The sequence below is a fragment of the Nerophis lumbriciformis genome, linkage group LG08 (assembly GCF_033978685.3).
Source record: "Nerophis lumbriciformis linkage group LG08, RoL_Nlum_v2.1, whole genome shotgun sequence".
Lineage (NCBI taxonomy): Eukaryota > Metazoa > Chordata > Actinopteri > Syngnathiformes > Syngnathidae > Nerophis > Nerophis lumbriciformis.
This window is the reverse complement of record NC_084555.2, coordinates 46,280,518-46,305,242: the sequence shown is the minus strand read 5'-3', so window position 1 is coordinate 46,305,242 and position 24,725 is coordinate 46,280,518. Positions and strand designations below refer to the sequence as shown.

The 24,725-nt window shown below is 41.4% G+C and overlaps 1 protein-coding gene across 2 annotated transcripts in view; it reads left to right on the top strand.

The window, feature by feature from the left end:
* sos2 (son of sevenless homolog 2 (Drosophila)) overlaps positions 1–24,725 on the top strand; it is a 109,352-nt gene that overhangs the window by 69,399 nt on the left and 15,228 nt on the right. For both annotated transcript variants that reach the window (XM_061969050.1, XM_061969051.1), the window contains exons 8-15: positions 8,000–8,098; positions 8,170–8,297; positions 16,190–16,845; positions 18,956–19,037; positions 19,553–19,675; positions 24,076–24,188; positions 24,265–24,487; positions 24,548–24,667. In XM_061969050.1, the coding sequence (XP_061825034.1) occupies positions 8,000–8,098; positions 8,170–8,297; positions 16,190–16,845; positions 18,956–19,037; positions 19,553–19,675; positions 24,076–24,188; positions 24,265–24,487; positions 24,548–24,667 (1,544 nt within the window). The remainder of the gene's footprint in view (positions 1–7,999; positions 8,099–8,169; positions 8,298–16,189; positions 16,846–18,955; positions 19,038–19,552; positions 19,676–24,075; positions 24,189–24,264; positions 24,488–24,547; positions 24,668–24,725) is intronic.

Sequence of the window (24,725 nt, the reverse complement as noted above, 5' to 3'; positions counted from 1 at the left end):
AAGTTGTATGTGATATATGACATCTACTATTACGTTGTTGTATGTGATATATGACATTTATTACTTTGTATGTGATATATGACATGTACTATTACGTTGTTGTATGTGATATATGACATCTATTACATTGTTGTATAGATATATGACATCTATTATGTTGTTGTATGTGATATATGGCATCTATTACGTTGTTGTATGTGATATATGACATCTACTGGTACTATTATGTTGTTGTATGTGATACATGATATCTATTACATTGTTGTATTTGATATATGACATATATTAAATTTTTGTATATGATATATGACATCTATTACGTTGTTGTATGTGATATATGACATCTACTGGTACTATTACGTTGTTGTATGTGATATATGATATCCATTACGTTGTTGTATGTGATATATGACATCTACTGGTACTATTACGTTGTTGTATGTGATATATGATAACTATTACATTGTTGTATGTGATATATGACATATATTACATTTTTGTATATGATATATGACATCTATTATGTTGTTGTATGTGATATATGACATCTATTACATTGTTGCATGTGATATATAACATCTATTACATTTTTGTATATGATATATGACATCTATTATGTTGTTGTATGTGATATATGACATCTACTGGTACTATTACGTTGTTGTATGCGATATAAGTTGTATGTGATATATGACATCTACTATTACGTTGTTGTATGTGATATATGACATTTATTACTTTGTATGTGATATATGACATCTACTATTACGTTGTTGTATGTGGTATATGACATCTATTACATTGTTGTATAGATATATGACATCTATTATGTTGTTGTATGTGATATATGGCATCTATTACGTTGTTGTATGTGATATATGACATCTACTGGTACTATTATGTTGTTGTATGTGATACATGATATCTATTACATTGTTGTATTTGATATATGACATATATTACATTTTTGTATATGATGTATGACATCTATTACGTTGTTGTATGTGATATATGACATCTACTGGTACTATTACGTTGTTGTATGTGATATATGATATCCATTACGTTGTTGTATGTGATATATGACATCTACTGGTACTATTACGTTGTTGTATGTGATATATGATAACTATTACATTGTTGTATGTGATATATGACATATATTACATTTTTGTATATGATATATGACATCTATTATGTTGTTGTATGTGATATATGACATCTATTACATTGTTGCATGTGATATATAACATCTATTACATTTTTGTATATGATATATGACATCTATTATGTTGTTGTATGTGATATATGACATCTATTACGTTGTTGCATGTGATATATGACATCTACTGGTACTATTACGTTGTTGTATGCGTTATAAGTTGTATGTGATATATGACATCTACTATTACTTTGTTGTATGTGATATATGACATTTATTACTTTGTATGTGATGTATGACATCTACTATTACGTTGTTGTATGCGGTATATGCCATCTATTAACATTGTTGCATGCGATATATGATCCATCTGTTTTGAAGGTTAGCATGAGAAGAGAGATATCACACAGTGTGATACAAATGTGTTGCAGTCAGTCAGCCAGCAGTGTCATTAGCAAGCCTGTCTTCACTGCACGTGCTCGGTCTGGCGGCCAGCCTGCTGCTCCGCTTCTCTGCTCCTCACTGGCGACTGGCTTTATGGCTAAATTACATCGCCTTTTAAAAATAGGCTGGGCAGCCACATCGCCGGGGGGCTTATTTCTTCCCCGTCGGGGTGGCAGCCTCCGGCTATAATAAGATGGGAGTTATAAGCGTCTGGATAGCGTGATGTGCGTTCAAAGCGGGGACAGTTTAAATGGGAACATGTTGTCCACGACTGTCTTCTTCTTCTTCGTCTCGTCGCTTAAGACGCACACACACAAACATTAGTGTGCAATAGGTTATATAATGTGGGTAATAGTAGTAGATGCAAATTATGACTATGCGAATAGAAAATTGTGTCAAACACGGAAAGCAATGGTAGCATATCCGTGTGAAGTTGAAGAACGAGAGAGCTAGTGAAGACCATGGAGAGTTCAAAATACCGTATTTTTTGGACTATAAGGCGCACTTAAAATACATTCATTTTCTCAAAAGTCGACAGTGCGCCTTGTAACCCGGTGCGCCTAACGTACGGAATAATTTTGGTTGTGCTTACCGACCTCGAAGCTATTTTATTTGGTACATGGTGAAATGATAAGTGTGACCAGTAGATGGCAGTCACACATAAGAGATACGTGTAGGCTGCACTATGACTCAACTGTAGAGATGTCCGATAATGGCTTTTTTGCCGATATTCCGATATTGTCCAACTCTTAATTACCGATTCCGATATCAACCGATACCGATATATACAGTCGTGGAATTAACTCATTATTATGCCTAATTTTGTTGTGATGCCCCGCTGGATGCATTAAACAATGTAACAAGGTTTTCCAAAATAAATCAACTCAAGCCATGGAAAAAAATGCCAACATGGCACTGCCATATTTATTATTGAAGTCACAAAGTGCATTATTTTTTTTAACATGCCTCAAAACAGCAGCTTGGAATTTGGGACATGCTCTCCCTGAGAGAGCATGAGGAGGTTGAGGTGGGCGGGGTTGGGGGGGGCTGGGTTGAGTTGGGGGTAGGGAATGGCGGGGGGGTGTATATTGTAGCGTCCCGGAAGAGTTAGTGCTGCAAGGGGTTCTGGGTATTTGTTCTGTTGTGTTTGTTGTGTTACGGTGCGGATGTTCTCCCGAAATGTGTTTGTCATTCTTGTTTGGTGTGCGTTCACAGTGTGGCGCATATCTGTAACAGTGTTAAAGTTGTTTATACGGCCACCCTCAGTGTGACCTGTATGGCTGTTGACCAAGTATGCCTTGCATTCACTTGTGTGTGTGTGAAAAGCCGTAGATATTATGTGACTGGCCCGGCACGCAAAGGCAGTGTCTTTAAGTTTTATTAGCGCTCTGTACTTCTCCCTACGTCCGTGTAAAAAGTCATACATTTTACTTTTTGAAACCGATACCGATAATTTTGAAACCGATACCGATCATTTCCGATATTACATTTTAAAGCATTTATCGGCCGATAATATCGGCAGTCCGATATTATTGGACATCTCTAGACTCAAGTAAACAACACCAAAATTTTATATGTTACATTGGAAATATAGAACATTACACACGGCGCTCAAAAATCTATCAAAATGTTTTAGTAGGACTTTGGTAAACTATGAAGCCACACCGCTTGATGGATCGTACTGTGCTTCAACATAGGAGTATTATTATAGTGTTTGTATAAGGTAGGACATATTATCTGGCGTTTTGTTTCGCAATATTATGCAAAAGCAACTTTTCTTACCTTCTGGTACCTGCTGATGTGTTTTTGGGATCTGCATAAGTCCTGAAAATGTGCGTTTGTAGTCTCTACCGACACCGTAGTCGATAAACTTCTTCTTTTTCTCTATCTTCTTGTTATGGGACATTCATCCTCCGCTGTTGCCATTTCTAATATAAAGTATTGTAAAGTTCTTACTAGGGATGTCGGATAATATCGGACTGACGATACTATCGGCCGATAAATGCTTTAAAATGTAATATCGGAAATTATCGGTATTGGTTTCAAAATTATCGGTATCGGTTTCAAAGAGTAAAATGTATGACTTTTTAAAATGGCGCTATGTACACGGACGTAGGAAGAACTACAGAGCGCCAATAAATCTTGAAGGCACTGCTTTTGCGTGCCGTCCCAATCACATAATATCTACAGCTTTTCACACACACAAGCGAATGCAATTCATACTTGGTCAACAGCCATACAGATCACACTGAGAGTGGCCGTATAAACAACTTTAACACTGTTACAAACATGCACCACACTGTGAATCCACACCAAACAAGAATGACAAACACATTTCGGGAGAACATCCGCACCGTAACACAACATAAACACAACAGAACAAATACCCAGAACCCCTTGCAGCACTAACTCTTCCGGGACGCTACAATATACACCCCCCCGCTACCCCGCCCACCTCAACCTCCTCATGCTCTCTCAGGGAGAGCATGTCCCAAATTCCAAGCTGCTGTTTTGAGGCATGTTAAAAAAAAAAAAGCACTTTGTGACTTCAATAATAAATATGGCAGTGCCATGTTGGCATTGTTTTCCATAACTTGAGTTGATTTATTTTGGAAAACCTTGTTACATTGTTTAATGTATCCAGCGGCGCATCACATCAAAATTAGGCATAATAATGTGTTAAATCCACAACTGTATATATCGGTATCGGTTGATATCGGTACTGGTAATTAAGAGTTGGACAGTATCGGATATCGGCAAAAAAGCCATTATCGGACATCTCTAGTTGTTACTTATATCTATCAGTAAAGTCACCATGAAAGCGCTAAAACATACCGGTGTAGTGAGTTTACATTATTCACCCAAGGAACTTTCGTTATTAGAGAGTTCCAGTCGGACGGTTTTTCACGGGACACATTTCCGGCGTTGTTATTGGACTAGTGAGCCACGGATGAGGAGATGCTGCTCTGTTATTGATTGAAGTAAAGTCTGAATGTCATTAAAACAGTTAGCTCTGTCACGCCATTTACTTCCGGGGTCATTTCCTCTTACGTCATTTCCTCTTACTTACGTCATTTCCTCTTACGTCATTGACAGCGATCGATAACACTTCGGCTTTGACTGCCCGTCGCTGGAAGGATACTTGTTTTTTTTAATGTTTTTTTTATTTTTTGTAATATAGCGTTAACAAAACGTCTATTAATCGGACAAATTAACTTGAGGATATTCCTGACTGCACATTTGACGGAGAATTAAACGATTTTTGATTCGTTTTGACAGAAGTTCCCAGCAGCGGCCCTAACACTCCGCCTGGAATTTTTCGAAGCCTGCTGGTGTTTGACATAAGTCCCCTGGGAAAGATAAAGACAAATGTCATTCAGTGACACCGCCATTTTCAGGAGATTTGGATTCTATTGATCGCTGTCAATGACGTAAGAGGAAATGACGTAAGAGGAAATTACCCCGGAAGTAAATGGCGTGACAGAGCTAACTGTTATCGCGCGCTGATTCTCCACTTCGTGCGCGCGCGCGAAACCATTTTGCGCGCGCGCGGTGCCTTTCTGCGTGCGCGCGACGCCTTTCTGCGCGCTCTCTGTGTACTCCTGGCATCTCTCCTCGCGCTGTCTGTTTCTTTTTGGCACTTTGGGGGCGGGTATGCTTAGACGGCCCCTCCTTTCTGATTGGCTGTGAGCATTTTTCATATGACCAATCATTCTCCAGCGTAGCAACGTTGTAGCCATCTTACCTCTGACATCTAGCCTCAATCATTACATTGATGTCAATGGTACATGTACTAATTAAATTACCATAACTTGCTCGATTTTCCACCAATTTACAAACGGTTTGCCTTGTTACAAATCTTATTACATGTAGATATGACATAGGATGCTGTACCTGTTGAAATGACCTCTTTTGCTTTAAAAAAAAAAAAAAGACTTAATTGTGCAACATAGTTGTGTAGGGTCAGTGTTAGTCAGTTCTCTGATTATTTTAAACTGTTTCAGAATACATTATTAAAAGCTATTTTTTACATTTTAAAAACAAAATTCAAAGATTATTTCATTAATTTTATGGCTGAATCAAAAGAAATTCCATAAATTAGAAAACAAATGTTCAAGAAGAAGTGAAAATATAAAATAATGTTATGGTTGGATGTTATTGCTGGTGGACCAGTTCTGGCTGAAAGATGTGATTATGGTGTTTGTTGTCTTATTATTTATTTGGGTCACATTTTGTATTGTCCTGTATTGTGTTTATGTTGTATGAAATAACCTTCATCAGCGCACGACATGTTTTTATCCACTTCTTCCTCCGTAAATCTTGATACATATTGACGATGACCCGCCCTGCTATACTTCTGATTGGCTCTGAGCATTTTTCAGCGTTTTTCGCCTGACCAATCAGAAAGAAGGGGCCGTCTAAGCATACCCGCCCCCAAAGTGCCAAAAAGAAACATGACAGCGCGAGGAGAGATGCCAGGAGTACACAGAGAGCGCGCAGAAAGGCGTCGCGTGCACGCAGAAAGGCACCGCGCGCGCGCAAAATGGTTTCGCGCGCGCGCACGAAGTGGAGAATCAGCGCGCGATAACAGTTTTTATGCGCTCGGATTTTTGGCACTAATGTGACGCCATAAGAGAAGGCGTTGCAGTAAGGTGAGCCATACCGCCCACAAAACGCCGCATCCTGAAGCGACTGTCAAAAAGCGACTTGAAGATGATCTTTGCAACATTTTGACCAAAGAACCACCATTACATGTTATGTAGACCACAAGGAAGTATTTTACATTTAGAAGAAGAAGAATATGACCCCTTTAATGCGCCCTATAATCCGGTGCACCTCTTGCATGAAAATAAACCGGAATAGACCCGCTCATCGGCAGTGCGCCTTATAATCCGGTGCGCCCTATGGTCGGGAAAAAAAACGGTAATTATTAGCAGCATATGACATCTACTAATTCATGACTGTAGGCACAGATGTACAGTATTAGGACGGTGACTATGGCGTCACATTAGTGCCAAAAATCCTAGCGCATAAAAACTGTTATCGCGCGCTGATTCTCCACTTCGTGCGCGCGCGCGACACCCTTTTGCGCGCGCGTGGTGCCTTTTTGCGCGTGCCCGGTGCCTTTCTGCGCGCGCGTGGTGCCTTTCTGCGCGCGCGCCGTCTCGGTCTGTGCGCTTTCTGTGTACTCCTGGCATCTCTCCTTGCGCTGTCATGTTTCTTTTTGGCACTTTGGGGGCGGGTATGCTTAGACGGCCCCTTCTTTCTGATTGGCTCTGAGCATTTTTCGTATGACCAATCATTCTCCAGCGTAGCAACGTTGTAGCCATCTTACCTCGGACAGCTAGCCTCAATCATTACATTGATGTCAATGGTACATGTACTAATTAAATTACCATAACTTGCTCGATTTTCGACCAATTAACAAACAGTTTGCCTTGTTACAAATCGTATTACATGTAGATATGACATAGGATGCTGTACCAGTTGAAATTACCTCTTTCACTTAAAAAAAAAAAAGACTTAATTGTGCAACATTGTTGTTATTTATTTGGGTCACATTTTGTATTACCCTGTATTGTGTTTATGTGGTATGAAATAACCTTCATCAGCGCGCGACATTTTTTTATCCACTTCTTCCTCCGTAAATCTTGATACATATTGACGATGACCCGCCCTGCTACACTTCTGATTGGCTCTGAGCATTTTTCGCCTGACCAATCAGAAAGAAGGGGCCGTCTAAGCATGCCCGCCCCCAAAGTGCCAAAAAGAAACATGACAGCGCACAGACCGAGACGGCGTGCGCGCAAAAAGGCACCACGCGCACGCAAAAGGGTGTCGCGCGCGCACGAAGTGGAGAATCAGCGCGCGATAACAGTTTTTATGCGCTCGGATTTTTGGCACTAATGTGACGCCATAGGTGACTAAAGGTATATTTACTTTTACACGCCACAGCAGTGAATTTGAAACACAATCATTTCAATATGACAACAATGCTGTGCTGCTGCAGAGCACTGTGGACTCTTCTTTATGAGCTATTGATCCCAAGGATGTCCCATCAGGGGAAGAGTAGATTTTAAATGGATGCCATGACGGACACTTCTCCGGTTACTTTGCTGCCTCGCTCCCTTCCTCCATCCCTACATCTTGTCAGGTTAGCTGTTGGAAACACAAAGATGTGCATCAGAGCTGCTTTTTGCTTGATTTAGTCGCCCGCATCTGGTGAATGAAGCACATCAAGTGAGACAAGTCCAAACACATGTAGCCATCCAAGCTTTTTGGATGTTGTAAATATTTCACAGCGTTACATCAGGATAAGCGTAGACATGTTTGTGAAGATGTGGAAGTGTTTTGTTTCCCTGTTAATCAGCTCACGATTTTATGTCTTTACAGTCCGTAGCAGAAGGCTTCAAAGAGGCCGTCCAGTACGTCCTTCCGCAGCTTATGATGGTGCCCGTGTACCACTGCATGCACTACTTTGAGCTCCTGCAGGTAGGAGATGTTTCTCTCCAATGGTATCAGCGGGCGGAACTCATCTCTCTCACACCTCCACCGCTTTGCAGCAACTCCAGGAGCGCAGTGAGGACCAGGACGACAGGGAATGTCTCAAACAGGCCATCACGGCGCTGCTCAACCTCCAGTGCAGCGTGGAGCGCATCTATGCCAAACAGCAGCCTCGGCGAAAACCCGGGTACGTCCACAAAAGTGGGAAGCGGGACATGTCCCGTTGAATGCTTAATGTCAGAACTATCCATCCATCCATCCATTTTCTACCGCTTATTCCCTTTGGGGTCGCGGGGGGCGCTGGAGCCTATCTCAGCTACAATCGGGCGGAAGGCGCGGTACACCCTGGACAAGTCGCCACCTCATCGCAGGGCCAACACAGATAGACAGACAACATTCACACTCACATCCACACACTAGGGCCAATTTAGAACTAAAAATACATTAAAAAATGTACTACCGTTCAAAAGTTTGGGGTCACATTGAAATGTCCTTATTTTTGAAGGAAAAGCACTGTACTTTTCAATGAAGATAACTTTAAACTAGTCTTAACTTTAAAGAAATACACTCTATACATTGCTAATGTGGTAAATGACTATTCTAGCTGCAAATGTCTGGTTTTTGGTGCAATATCTACATAGGTGTATAGAGGCCCATTTCCAGCAACTATCACTCCAGTGTAGGGATGTCCCGATCCAGGTTTTTGCACTTCCGATCCGATACCGATATTGTTTTTGCATTTCCGATCCGATACCGATACTGACCGATACCGATACTGGCCTATCCGAGCATGTATTAAAATTTAAAGTTATTTAGCCTACTTAGTTGTCAGAATCATGTTGAAAAGGGTTTTAGTACTCTTGATAACAACTAGCCAGCTGAATTAGGGGAGTTTGAATAATACACAATGGTTGGTAACAAAAAACTGACCTGTTTATTCAAGGATAAACACAAAATAGACAAAATTATACATGACAAACAGAAATGGCATCATTGAACTAGGGCTGGGCGATATGGCCTTTTTTTAATATTGCGATATTTTAAGGCCATATTGCGATACACAATTTATATCTGGATATTTTGCCTTAGCCTTGAATGAACACTTGATGCATATAATCACAGCAGTATGATGATTCTATGTGTTTTGATTGATTGATTGAGACTTTTATTAGTAGGTTGCACAGTGAAGTACATATTCCGTACAATTGACCACTAAATGGTAACACCCCAATAAGTTTTCCAACTTGTTTAAGTCGGGGTCCACTTAAATTGATTCATGATACAGATATATACTATCAGATATATACTATCATCATAATACAGTCATCACACAAGATAATCACATTGAATTATTTACATTATTTATAATCCAGGGTGTGGAGTGGGGCGCCGGATGTAAGTGTCAAAAAGACAGCCAAAAGAGTTTGATATGCGAGCACCTTAGAGGGAGCGTTGCTCGCACGGCTGCGCTAGCATCACAGCTAACGTGAGCCATGCTGCTACCTATCTGCTGGGAGAGGACGTATACGTATGTGACGTATGACGTGACAGTATGTGACGTGTGTAAGAAGGTGCGCTTGTCTGTCTGTGAGAGGGAGACACAGGAAAGAGTGAGAAGAGCCTGTCGTGTAATGCCAGCAGCTAAAAGCAACTGCGTGAGATTCCACAGACGTGTGGATGTGTTGAAGGTGTGCTGGAAAAAGCGGAACGGAAATTACGGAGCAGCAGAAAAGTGGAATGTATTATTTAAATCGGTGCGTTGGAAAACACGGACCGGAGTTTTTTTTAAAACTGGATCTGGATCGGCATTTTCCCATGCCTTGCCGATACGCAATTTTTGGCAAATATCGGCAGCCGATCCGATCCAAATATCGGATCGGGACATCCCTACTCCAGTGTTCTAATGGTACAATGTGTTTGCTCATTGGCTCAGAAGGCTAATTGATGATTAGAAAACCCTTGTGCAATCATGTTCACACATCTGAAAACAGTTTAGCTCGTTACAGAAGCTACAAAACTGACCTTCCTTTGAGCAGAGTGAGTTTCTGGAGCATCACATTTGTGGGGTCAATTAAACGCTCAAAAAGGCCAGATAAAAGAGAACTTTCATCTGAAACTCGACAGTCTATTCTTGTTCTTAGAAATGAAGGCTATTCCATGCGAGAAATTGCTAAGAAATTGAAGATTTCCTACAACGGTGTGTACTGCTCCCTTCAGAGGACAGCACAAACAGGCTCTAACCAGAGTACAAAAAGAAGTGGGAGGCCGCGTTGCACAACTGAGCAAGAAGATAAGTACATTAGAGTCTCTAGTTTGAGAAACAGACGCCTCACAGGTCCCCAACTGGCATCTTCATTAAATAGTACCCGCAAAACACCAGTGTCAACATCTACAGTGAAGAAGCGGCTGCGGGATTCTGGGCTTCATGGCAGAGTGGCAAAAAAAAAGCCATATCTGAGACTGGCCAATAAAAGAAAAAGATTAAGATGGGCAAAAGAACACAGACATTGGACAGAGGAAGACTGGAAAAAAGTGTTGTGGACGGATGAATCCAAGTTTGAGGTGTTTGGATCACAAAGAAGAACGTTTGTGAGACGCAGAACAACTGAAAAGATGCTGGAAGAATGCCTGACGCCATCTGTTAAGCATGGTGGAGGTCATGTGATGGTCTGGGGTTGCTTTGGTGCTGGTAAGGTGGGAGATTTGAACACGGTAAAAGGGATTCTGAATAAAGAAGGCTATCACTCCATTTTGCAACGCCATGCCATACCCAGTGGACAGCGCTTGATTGGAGCCAATTTCATCCTACAACAGGACAATGACCCAAAACACACCTCCAAATTGTGCAAGAACTATTTAGAGAAGAAGCAGGCAGCTGGTATCCTATCGGTAATGGAGTGGCCAGCGCAGTCACCAGATCTGAACCCCATTGAGTTGTTGTGGGAGCAGCTTGACCGTATGGTATGCAAGAAGTGCCCATCCAACCAATCCAACTTGTGGGAGCTGCTTCTAGAAGCGTGGGGTGCAATTTCTCCAGATTACCTCAACAAATTAACAACTAGAATGCCAAAGTCTGCAATGCTGTAATTGCGGCAAATGGAGGATTCTTTGACGAAAGCAAAGTCTGATGTAAAAAAAATCTTATTTCAAATACAAATCATTATTTCTAACCTTGTCAATGTCTTGACTCTATTTTCTATTCATTTCACAACATATGGTGGTGAATAAGTGTGACTTTTCATGGAAAACACAAAATTGTTTGGGTAACCCCAAACTTTTGAACGGTAGTGTAAGCAAATGCTGTTTGCAAGATTATAGACTTAGACAAACTTTAATGATCCACAAGGGAAATTGTTCCACACAGTAGCTCAGTTACAATGATGGAAAGTGTAAGGATGGAAAGGACAATGCAGGTGTAAATAGACTAAATATAGAGATGTAAAATATAACATATATACGTGATATATACATAATATATTACAGTATGTTATATATACTGATATATTATATTATGTCTATATCAAATATACAATATATAACAATTACCATGTACAATATTACAGTACCGTATTTTTCGGACTATAAGTCACAGTTTTTTTCATAGTTTGGCCGGGGGTGCGACTTATACTCAGGAGCGACTTATGTGTGAAATTATTAACACATTACCGTTTTATTTCTCACTAGTTGATGACATTTGGTCCGTTCGTGATTGTATTTACTAATTGCTTAAGAGGTCAGAATAAGATCAACTGTTTTTCAGACATGTCGGAATGTGTAAACTTGTTCTTTTTTAGCATGCTCCAAATCAATATAATAATGTTAAAAGCATTTCTTATGCATTCCTTATTTTTGCAACTTCATTTTAAAAGATTATTTGTGATTTTAGAATTGTATTCACATTGAATGAATGTTTTCATTCAATGTAAATAAAATGTCATTTCCTTCCCTCCTCTTGATAGCTAAGGGGATTATAATCAGAGGAATGTTACATTGAAAATAAATAACATTTTCTCCTGGTCCTTATTTTAGATCGGTTATAAAAATATCAATAGTTATCGATATCGACCGATATGAAACACTTATATTGTTATAGTGTTCAGCCATATTGCAAAAAAACAATGAACTTTTTCAAAAGATACTGGCACAAAATCCGATGGCACATTCAATAGAAAGGACGTCAGTCGCAGTAAACAATGGGGATGGGCATAAGAGTCTTAAAGGAATAATTACCGTATTTTTCGGACTATAAGTCACAGTTTTTTGTATCCCGGAAGAGTTAGGGCTGCATGGGATTCTGGGTATTTGTCCTGTTGTGTTTATGTTGTGTTACGGTGCAGATGTTCTCCCGAAATTTGTTTGTCATTCTTGTTTGGTGTGGTTTCACAGTGTGGCGCATTATTAGTAAGAGTTAAAGTTTTTTTTATACCGCCACCGTCAGTGTGACCTGTGTGGTTGTTGACCAAGTATGCCTTGCTGTAACCTACGTGAGCAAGCGGAAGCCCCATACAACGTGTGACTAATCAGGCACGCTGACTGAAGTGGGTGCTATATGCTGTACCATCACGGCACGCATGACGCTGACAAGCGCCATTCATTTAAAACCCGCGTGCCGCACCAGCTTTCAAATTCCACATAAAGGTGTGGGCAGCGTATCTGAGACCCTTGGTTTATACATAGCACAAAGCAAAAAAAAACTTTGTATGCAGTGTTATTTCATTTAGAATTTCAAAACAATTTTGCGGCTCCCATTGTTTTCTATAATTTGTGAAACTGGTCAAAACGGCTCTTTGACTGGTAAAGGTTGCCGACCCCTGGACTAGACGTATAAGATTTCATGGGATTTAGCGATTAGGAGTGACAGATTGTTTGGTAAACGTATAGCATGTTCTATATGTTATAGTTATTTGAATGACTCTTACCATAATATGTTACGTTAACATACCAGTTGGTTATTAATGCCTCATATAACGTACACTTATTCAGCCTGTTGTTCACTATTCTTTATTTATTTTAAATTGCCTTTCAAATGTCTATTCTTGGTGTTGGCTTTTATCAAATACATTTCCCCAAAAAATGCGACTTATACTCCAGTGCAACTTATATATGTTTTTTTTCCTTCTTTATTATGCATTTTCGGCCGGTGCGACTTATACTCCGGAGCGACTTATAGTCCGAAAAATACGGTATATGTGACAGCAGCAGCATAAAATAGAGAGTAAATCCAGCAGAAAATAGAAAATAGACATTAAAAACAAAGAAGTAGCTAACATGTCAGGTGTCAGGTAATAGGCAGATATCATCTATTGTTGTATGGCGAGTGATTATACAGCTGGATGGAGTGCGGAATGAAGGAGTTCTTGAATCCAACACTGTGGGAACGAAGCTGAAGGAGCCTGTTGGAGTATGAACTCTGCTTTCCCTTAATTGTCTGGTGGAGTGGGTGTCAATCCGGTTTGAGTCCATTTTGCTGGTGCTGCTCCCCCAACAACCCACTGCAAAGTACAGGGCACTGGCCACAACAGACTGATAAAAGATCTCCAACAGCTTGCTGCACACATGAAAGGACCTAAGCTTCCTCAGGAAAAAGAGTCTGCTCATGCCCTTCTTGTAAACAGCTTTGCAGTTGTCCTTCCAGTCCAGTCTGCTGTTCAATTGAACTCCCAGGTACTTGTACTGCCCCACTACTGCCACCTCCCGGCCCTGGATTTTAATGGGCTCCACCGGGGTCACTCTCTTCCTGAAGTCGATAACCAGCTCCTTGGTCTTGTCCACATGCCGACAATGCAAAATATTGTAGAGGGTTGGTGTTTGGGCCAAGAAAGCCATATTAGGATCTGGATAAAGGTGCGAATACAGGAATTTATTTTTGACATCAATAGATGTTTCCACACTCCTCAGATAATTAATAGTACCGTCCATCATCCCTACTAACAAATACTATTTTTGTTCATGGAATGATCTTTATAGTCATTGCACAAGTACAACATTTTAACAGTGAGGCCCTGGCTGATTTCTCCACATTCTATGTAAATATGGAAATTATTACATTGAAAGATAACACATAATAATGGACTTTTACACCGTACTGTAGTTATACTCGAGTCATTGTCTTTGCGCTAGTCCTAGTTTAGAGATGTTAATTGTTGGTCTTAATTTCCTACAAGAAGCATTAAGTGCACATGTTTGTTGAAAGTATTCAAGGAACTTTATTGTCATATCAGTACACATAAGACAATGAGATGGCATGGCATTTAGCACCCGAGGTCCCAGATTTAGCTCAAATGAGTACCACAAAATTTAGCATATGTACATAAAACATGTAATAGAAAAGGAATTAAAGGCACTAGGTCAGGGGTCGGCAACCCGCGGCTCCGGAGCCGCATGCGGCTCTTTGATCACTCTGATGCGGCTCAGCAGCTTACTTGCTGAACCCCCCAATTTTCCCGTGAGACTTCCGGATTTCAGTGCGTCTCGCAGAAAACTCCCGGGATTAATATTCACCAATTTTCACCCTTACAGCTATAATAAGAGCGTGCCATGATGGTACAACATTTGGCGCTCTCTGCAATCTGTATTAACAGCGTGCCAGCCCAACACTTGTTATACAACATACATCTTCTGCTTGCACACATACGTGACAGCAAGGCATACTTTGTCAACAGCCACACAGGTTACACTGACGGTGACCATATAAAACAACTTTAACACTCTTACTAATAATGCGCCACACTTTGAACCAAAACCAAACAAGAATGACAAACACATTTTGGGAGAACATCTGCACCTTAACACAACATAAACACAACAGAACAAACACCCAGAATCCCATGCAGCCCTGACTCTTCCGGGCTACATTATACACCCCTGCTACCACCAAAACCCCCCCCCCCCCCCCCCCCCCCCCGTGCGTCGGTTGAGTTGGGCGGGGTTTGGTAGCGGAGGTGTATAATGTATCCCGGAAGAGTTAGGGCTGCATGGGATTCTGGGTATTTGTCCTGTTGTGTTTATGTGGTGTTACTGTGCAGATGTTCTCCCGAAATGTGTTTGGCATTCTTGTTTGGTGTGGGTTCACAGTGTGGCGCATTATTAGTAAGAGTGTTATAGTTTTTTTTATACCGCCACCGTCAGTGTAACCTGTGTGGTTGTTGACCAAGTATGCCTTGCTGTCACCTACGTGAGCAAGCGGAAACACTATACAACGTGTAGCTGATCATGCACGCTGGTTGTAGTGTGTGCTATATATTGTACCATCACGGCACGCATAACGCTGACAAGCGCCATTCATTTAAAACCCGCGTGCCGCACCAGCTTTCCAATATCCGTATAAATATGTAGGCAGCGTGTCTGAGATCCCTAGTTTATGAATAGCACAAAGCAAAAAAAAAAACTTAGTATGCAGTGTTAATTCATTTAAAATTTCAAAATAAATTTGCGGCTCCCATTGTTTTCTATAATTTGCGAAACTGGTCAAAATGGCTCTTTGACTGGTAAAGGTTGCCGACCCCTGCACTAGGTTATAAAAAAAAACATGTTTATAGGAATATATTATAAATAGAATACATTCTTAATAGAAACATTTAATAGATCGTGATGATGTCATGTTATGGATGGAAAAATGCATTTTTAGACCATATGATTTGCCTGAGCGGCTAGGAGACCCCGAGAGTAACAAGCGGTTGCCTTGTTGCCTTTCCATTAAGAACAATAAATTAGTTTTTAGTATAAATTTGCTGGTTTCAAGAAATGTAATGCCGAGCGTTTATCATTACGTCAAGATAATGGCACTAGCATTTACTTAATTTAAGAATATTTTTCAACATATTGAGCAAAAAGATCTTTTTTTTTTCTACCAAGAAAAGTGCACTTGTTATTAGTGAGAATATACTTATTTTAAGGTATTTTTGGCTTCATTGAGGTTAGCTAATTTTACTTGTTTTGGAAAGTCTTGACAAGCCAAATTTTCTTGTTCTATTGGCAGATAATTTTGCTTACTTCAAATAAAATACCCCTAATTTTTGTATTTGTGTTTTTCTTTTTGCAGTGTATGATGTGTCTTGATTGTCTTTCCTCTCCCTGCAGTGAGCCCATGTACCGCCTGTACAGCCGGCAGGTCCGTAGCAAACAGCTGGCCATCAAGCGCATGAACGAGATCCAGAAGAGCATCGACGGCTGGGAAGGCAAGGACATCGGCCAGTGCTGTAGCGAGTTCATCCTGGAAGGCCCGCTCCTGCGAGCAGGCGCTAAACACGAGCGGCACAACTTCCTCTTTGACGGCCTCATGATCAGCTGCAAGGCCAATCAGAGCTCCCGGCTGCCGGGTTCGGGCAGCGGCGCCGAGTACCGCCTGAAGGAAAAGTTTGTGCTCAGGAAGGTCCGCATCGTCGACCGCGAGGACTCGCCCGAGCTCCGGCACGCCTTCGAACTGATCGGCAAGGACGAGAACTGCGCCGTCTTCTGCGCGCGGACCGCCGAGGAGAAAGCGGCGTGGATGGCGGCGCTGGTGACCCTCCAGTACCGCTCCACCCTGGACCGCATGTTGGACACCATGCTGCAGCACGAAGAACGGGCACACCCGCTCAGGCTGCCCTCGCCCGAGGTTTACCGGTTTGCCGTGCAGGACTCTGAGGAGAATATAGTTTTTGAGGACAAAGTGCAGAGCAAAACGGGCATCCCCATCATCAAGGCGGGCACGGTGGTGAAACTCATAGAGAGACTCACCTACCACATGTATGCTGGTAAGACACGCCAACACATCTTGTTTGCTAAAACAAAGTCAACAAAACCAGACCTGTGCCAAGGTCAAATAGCCTCACCTTGCCTTAATGTGATTAGTTGTCTATTTGTGTTGGCCCTGCGATGAGGACGAGGTGGCGACTCGTTCAGGGTCTACCCGGCATACTTGCCAACACTCCCGAATTTTCCGGGAGACTCCCGAATTTCAGTGCCTCTCCCGGGACAACCATTCTCCCGATTTCCAGCCGGACCTGAGTGAGGACAGCCTGTCGTCACGTCCACTTTTCCTCCATATAAACAGCCCAGTCACGTTATAACATCTACGGCTTTTGGAGCTCAGTGCGCAACTGCACACACAACAAGAAGGAGACTATTATATATGTCTCCGTTATCCATAGGTTTATTTATAACCCATAAAGTAGGCCGGCACGGAGCTATTGCTCAGCATGTGTTTATTCCAGCCGGCACGTTAATACACTGACACACAACATCCCAATTCCCATCATGCATTGCTTCAAAACTACGGCAAGTAGTAGAGAGGAGTGTTATGTGTGTGTATATGTGTAAATAAATGAACACTGAAATTCAAGTATTTATTTTATATATATATATATATATATATATATATACACACCGTATTTTTCGGAGTATAAGTCGCACCGGCCGAAAATGCATGATAAGGAAGGAAAAAAACATATAAGTCGCATTGGAGTATAAGTCGCATTTTTTGGGGAAATGTATTTGATAAAACCCAACACCAAGAATAGACATTTGAAAGGCAATTTAAAATAATTAAAGAATAGTGAACAACAGGCTGAATAAGTGTACGTTATATGAGGCATAAATAACCAACTGAGAAGGTACCTGGTATGTTAACGTAACATATTATGGTAAGAGTCATTCAAATAACTATAACATATAGAACATGCTATACGTTTACCAAACTATCTGTCACTCCTAATCGCTAAATCGCATGAAATCTTATACGTCTAGTCTCTTACGTGAATGAGCTAAATAATATTATTTGATATTTTACGGTAATGTGTTAATTTCACACATAAGTCGCTCCTGAGTATAAGTCGCACCCCCGGCCAAATATATATATATATATATATATATATATATATATATATATATATATATATATATATATAAAAGAAATACTTGAATTTCAGTGAATTCTAGCTATAAATATACTCCTCCCCCCTTAACCCCGGTCCGCCCCGCCCCCCGGTTCGCCCCGCCCACTTCGACACCGCCCCCCCCCCCCCAAATCTCCCGAATTCGGAGGGGTTAAGGTTGGCAAGTATGCTACCCGCCGGCCTTGCGCCTGAGTGCAGCTGGGATAGGCTCCAGCCCCACAGCCACCCTGAGAGGGACAACTGGTAGAAAATAAATGGATGGATGTCAGTCTGAAACATACTTGTCAACCCTCCCGGATTTTCCGGGAGACTCCCGAAATTCAGCGCCTCTCCCGAAAACCTCCCGGGACAAATTTTCTCCCGAAAATCTCCCGAAATTCAGGCACACAATATAAACGGCGTACCTGCCCAATCACGTTATAACTGTAGAATGATTCAACCCTTAACTCAACAATGAGTAGATGAGTGTTATGTGTGTGTATATGTGTAAATAAATGAACACTAAATTCAAGTATTTCTTTTATATATATATATAAATATATATATATATAAAATACTTGACTTGGTGAATCATAGCTGTAAATATACTCCTCCCCTCTTAACCATGCCCCCAACCACGCCCCGCCCCCAACAACGCCCCTGCCCCGCCCCCCGCCCCCCACCTCCCGAAATCGGAGGTCTCAAGGTTGGCAAGTATGGTCTGAAATGTTTCTTTAAAAGATCACTGGTAGAGGGCAGTCATCTTTTTTCACCACAGTTCCCTCTGCTGGATCACGTAGGCCAACGCCCTAACTTGGCGCCGGTGAAAGCTGACTTGTTCATAAGCGACAATAAATGTCCTGGATCTGCAACACCATTTTCCCTATAATATTATTTTCTGAAGTGTAAAAAGTGGATTTGTGCTTCGGTGGGTGCAGCTTCAGAATTTTCTGATGAAAACCTTTGCTCTTTTTTATTTTAATTTTTTTAGATCCAAACTTTGTACGCACCTTTTTGACCACGTACCGATCCTTCTGCAAACCGCAGGAGCTACTCACGCTGCTGATTGACAGGTATGCACATCCCTCTCCCACAGTCCCATGAGCACACTGCAAAAAAGAGCTGATAAAACACAAGATAAAAAGACTAGATTTTAGAGAAAAAAAACACTAAAAACTAGTCAAATGTTCTGTCCATGCAGCTATTTAACTTTACTTGATAAGATTTATTAAAATTAAGATTTGTATGTCTAGAAATCAGCAGCACTTTCAAGATGGAAATAAGTATTTTACTCTGAAAACAAGTATTATTCAGCTTGCAAGTCTTAAACTAGGTAACCTTGGGATGTTGCAGAATCTTTGAACAAGATTTTCTATGTGTGGGAAAACCAAAATGTCTTATTTGAAAAGTTTTTTATTCTCAATTTTTAAACTAAAATAGACAAAATATAATTATTCATGCTATAATTAAGATTATGATGTAAAGTCAATGACTTGAAGGGAAATTTCTCGAAATAAAATGTTTAAATCTTGGCAAGTGGCAAATAATTTGCAGTGCACAGCTACAATGTCTTACTGTTGTTGTTCAGGATCGAGATCCCCGAGCCAGAGCCCACCGAGGAGGACCGGCAAGCCCTCTGGAACGGCGACCAGCCAATGGCGGCCGAGCTCCAGAGGTTCCGAAAGGAATATGTGCAGCCAGTGCAGCTCAGGTGAGTCACCTGGTCAATCACAGAAGGTCTCATACAGAGAATTGTAGACAGTTAAACTGGGCTCTATGCGCACACACACATAAGCCCCTTTGGTGCCCTCACAAACAATCAGAAATGACAAAAATATTTTACTTGAACAACCATAATAAACATTTTAAAATGTAAAATCCACTTACAGTATGTTAACATTGGCAAAGGTCCTGCTCCTTTGGCAGAGCAGCAGAAAGGAGAGGAGAGGGGGTAGGAGAGCGTGTGTGTGTGTGTGTGTGTGTGTGTGTGTGTGTGTGTGTGTGTGTGTGTGTGTGAGTGTGAGTGTGAGTGTGTGTGTGTGTGTGTGTGTGTGTGTGTGTGTGTGTGTGTGTGTGTGTGTGTGTGTGTGTGTGTGTGTCCTCTTGGAAGAGGCGGCGCTGAAGGAGAAGTAAAATTGTCCTCTGCTGTAAAATAAGTCAGTTTTGGCATTTTTTTCCATAAAAGTCAGTTCTCATCACAATTAAAAACTTACTGTTTCTCTTCAATACAATCAATACAAAGGGAATTTATGAAGCGTTTGTACACAATACATGTTTGGCAGACAGAGGCATATTTGGCTCAATCTAAAAGTACGTAAACAGAAAACTTTGCAAATAGAAAAGTTTGTAAATAGAGGTTCCAGTAAAATGGTTGAGTCTTAAATGAAATACCAGCGTCAAAGGTGCACTAAAAAGCTTGTTGAAATAAAGTCAATGTATGCAGAGGGGTGCCGGGACACGTTTTAATGAGATTCTTCTTCTCCTGTGGTTGTTTGACTCTCTGGGATGTCCTTATAAGGAACAGGAGTCAAGAATAGACCCATTAAAACCTAGCGCTCTTCTACGGTTAGGTTTCACTTCAAGCCAAAAAAATTCTACATCTTGAAAATGAATAAAAAACCCCAATGAACAGTACTTCTCAGCTTAGTATACACAGGATTTGCACGGCTCTTTAAAAAGCATTCAAAGTCTTTAAATGGATCTTGCACAAATGAAGGCCTTAAATGGCATTATAAAGCATTAAATAGGACGTCATACAATTGTAAGCCTGGGCCGTTAGTCAGTAAGTCAATTATTGGAACGATAAATTAACTTGATAATAATAATAATAATGATACATTTCAATTATGAGGCGCCTTTCTGGACACTCGAGGACACTGTACAAAATCAAAACAATAAAATCAATTGGATAAAAATAACAACAACAACAAAGATCGATAAGATTTACAATGAATAAGCAGTCAGGAATAGGTGTGTTTTGAGTCTTGATTTGAAGAGGGATATTGAGTCTAAGTTACAAAGGTCTGGTGGTAATGAGTTCCAAAGATGATGGGCTGAGCGGCTGATAACTTTGCTTGCATCCATAAATCGCTTTGTCTGTCTGTATCTTTTCTTCGTCTCTGGCTTTAAAACTGGATACAAGAGGTCTCACTCTCAGCACCTGAGAACGTTTGTTAGACAGTAGAATTAAATTAACAGAGTAGGGATGTCCCGATCCGATATTTGGATCGGATCGGCCGCCGATATTTGCCAAAAAATGCGTATCGGCAAGGCATGGGAAAATGCCGATCCGTGTTTTCCAACGCACCGATTTAAATAATACATTCCACTTTTCTGCTGCTCCGTAATTTCCGTTCCGCATTTTCCAGCACACCTTCAACACATCCACAGGTCTGTGGAATCTCACGCAGTTGCTTTTAGCTGCTGGCATTACACGACAGGCTCTTCTCACTCTTTCCTGTGTCTCCCTCTCACAGACAGCGAGCGCACCTTCTTACACACGTCACATACTGTCACGACACACGTCACATACTGTCATGTCATACGTCACATACGTATACGCCCTCCCCGAGCAGAGAGGTAGCAGCATGGCTAACGTTAGCTGTGATGCTAGCGCAGCCGTGTGACCAACGTTCTCTCTAAGGTGCGCCTGTGCGCATAGCAATTACATGCCACGCACAAAATCAAATAAAAAAATAAGCGCATAACAATTTTCGACACACGGACACGACAGAGAAAACAGTTTTCGTCATCATTGTTCAAATATTGTGACGTCTGTTGAGGCGCTTATCTCCATTCGGTGCCACACGTCCACACCATCAAAATGCTGAGGCAAAAATTTCCACATCAACACCGTATGAAAAAATTAGTGATCTATTTAGTTGTGATTTCCTTCTCTGCATGAAAGTTTAAAAGTAGCATATATTAATGCAGTATGAAGAAGAATGTTTTAATGTAGACATGCAAGCCTTGAAAGAAAATTTGGAAAATCAAGACTACATTTCCTGCAAATGGGTGCATTTCTACCCTATATTTTAACTTTAGATTTATTCTCATATCAAACTCTTTTGGCTGTCTTTTTGACACTTACATCCGGCGCCCCCCTCCACACCCCGGATTATAAATAATGTAAATAATTCAATGTGATTATCTTGTGTGATGACTGTATTATGATGATAGTATATATCTGATAGTATATATCTGTATCATGAATCAATTTAAGTGGACCCCGACTTAAACAAGTTGAAAAACTTATTGGGGTGTTACCATTTAGTGGTCAATTGTACGGAATATGTACTTCACTGTGCAACCTACTAATAAAAGTCTCAATCAATCAATCAAAACACATAGAATCATCATACTGCTGTGATTATATGCATCAAGTGTTCATTCAAGACTAAGGCAAAATATCGAGATATATGTCGTGTATCGTAATATGGCCTTAAAATATCGCAATATTAAAAAAAGGCCATATCGCCCAGCCCTAGTTTCAATGATGCCATTTCTGTTTGTCATGTATAATTTTGTCTATTTTGTGTTTATCCTTGAATAATCAGGTCAGTTTCTTGTTACCAACCATTGTGTATTATTCAAACTCCCCTAATTGAGCTGGCTAGTTGTTATCAAGAGTACTAAAACCCTTTTCAACATGATTCTGACAACTAAGTAGGCTAAATAACTTTAAACTTTAATACATGCTCGGATAGGCCAGTATCGGTCAGTATCGGTATCGGATCGGAAGTGCAAAAACAATATCGGTATCGGATCGGAAGTGCAAAAACCTGGATCGGGACATCCCTAGAACAGAGTGAAGCCCTTTCTCAGTCGTCCACAATCTTTGTTTTAATATGAGCAGGACGGACCGCTAGCTAACAAACACAGAATACATGATACAGACATGATACATGATACGGACATGATACAGTATATATATTAAGATTGCATCAGTGCTTACTTTGGCCCCGGTAATCTAAACTTTTCAAACATTCAACATTAGATTTGTCAAATGCTTACAATTTTGTCTGTACAAGTCTGCTTTTGACCATATATAATAACCATCTGCAGTAGGACATGAGCATTAACTTTGTCTGAAGTTGCATTAAAAAGCGTTAAATTAGATTTACTGATACTTGCAGAAACCCTGATACAGTAGAAGCCGTTATTTTGACCTGTGTGTTCTAATGTTTTAGCATATTGCTGTTATGTCCTTCTCTTGATGAAATAACAGCCTTGCAACTATTACAAGTAGCACTGTTGCAATATTTTCTTGACTTTAGAGTGTTTGTTCCGCCCGGGTGCCGCTGTGTTGCTGTCTTACGTCATTAAACACGTTGCACAATGCCGTCATCAACACCCGCAAGAATTGTTAAGAGAATCGTTGGAGAAAATGGCAAGTGATTCCAAGGAATTTATACACTGGGATCCAGTTCTCAATCAATCAATCAATCAATGTTTATTTATATAGCCCTAAATCACAAGCGTCTCAAAGGGCTGCACAAGCCACAACGACATCCTCGGTTCAGATCCTACATAAGGGCAAGGAAAAACTCACAACCCAGTGGGATGTCAATGTGAATGACTATGAGAAACCTTGGAGAGGACAGCAGATGTGGGTGACCCCCCCCCCAGGGGAGACCGGATGCAATGGACGTCGAGTGGGTCTAGCATAATATTGTGAAAGTCCAGTCCATAGTGGATCTAACATAATAGTGAGAGTCCAGTCCATAGTGGGGCCAGCAAGAGACCATCCCGAGCGGAGACGGGTCAGCAGCGCAGAGATGTCCCCAACCGATGCACAGGCGAGCGGTCCACCCCAGGTCTCGACTCTGGACAGCCAGCACTTCATCCATGGCCACTGGACCTGTGCCTCCCCTTCCACAAGGGAGAGGGGGGCAGAACAGAAAAGTAAAGAAACGGCAGATCAACTGGTCTAAAAAGGGGGTCTATTTAAAGGCTAGAGTATACAAATGAGTTTTAAGATGGGACTTAAATGGTTCTGAACAAGAACCAGTTTTCGTTTCTCATACCTACACTTTACTAATACGAACATGGAGGACCAGGACTTGATGATTTGGTTGTGCCACTCTACTTACATTTGTCTTTGCCCTGCAGGGTCCTCAACGTTTTCCGGCAGTGGGTGGAGCGCCATTTCTACGACTTCGAAAACGACCCTGAGTTGAGAAGTCGACTGGAGGAATACATCACAAGCAAGATCCAGCTGCGAGGTCAGCCTTCCCGCTTTTAACGTGAACCTCGCATCTTCGACATCCCTTTCAGCTTTGGTCTGCTCCGCCCCTGCAGGCAAGTCCATGAGAAAGTGGGTGGAGTCTATCAACAAGATCATCAAGCGTAAGCTGCAGACGCAGTCCAACGGCGTCAGTCACAACATCACCTTCGAGAGCCCGCCCCCCCTCATCGAGTGGCACATCTGCCGAGCCGGCCAGGTGGACTCCTTCGACCTCATGACCCTGCACCCTATTGAGATCGCACGCCAGCTGACTCTGCTGGAGTCTGAACTCTACAGGTAGGAGTTTATCATTGAGTTGCTTTTGCCCCTGGTGACACCTCGTCTGGTTCCCTGCAGAGCCGTGCGGCCATCGGAGCTGGTCGGCAGCGTCTGGACCAAAGAGGACAAAGAGAAAAACTCGCCCAACCTGCTCCGAATGATCCGACATACCACCAACCTCACGCTGTGGTTTGAGAAGTGAGTGTGTCCTTTTGTTATCCACCTTCTAAAAAAAAACAAAATGCCCAACTGCGGT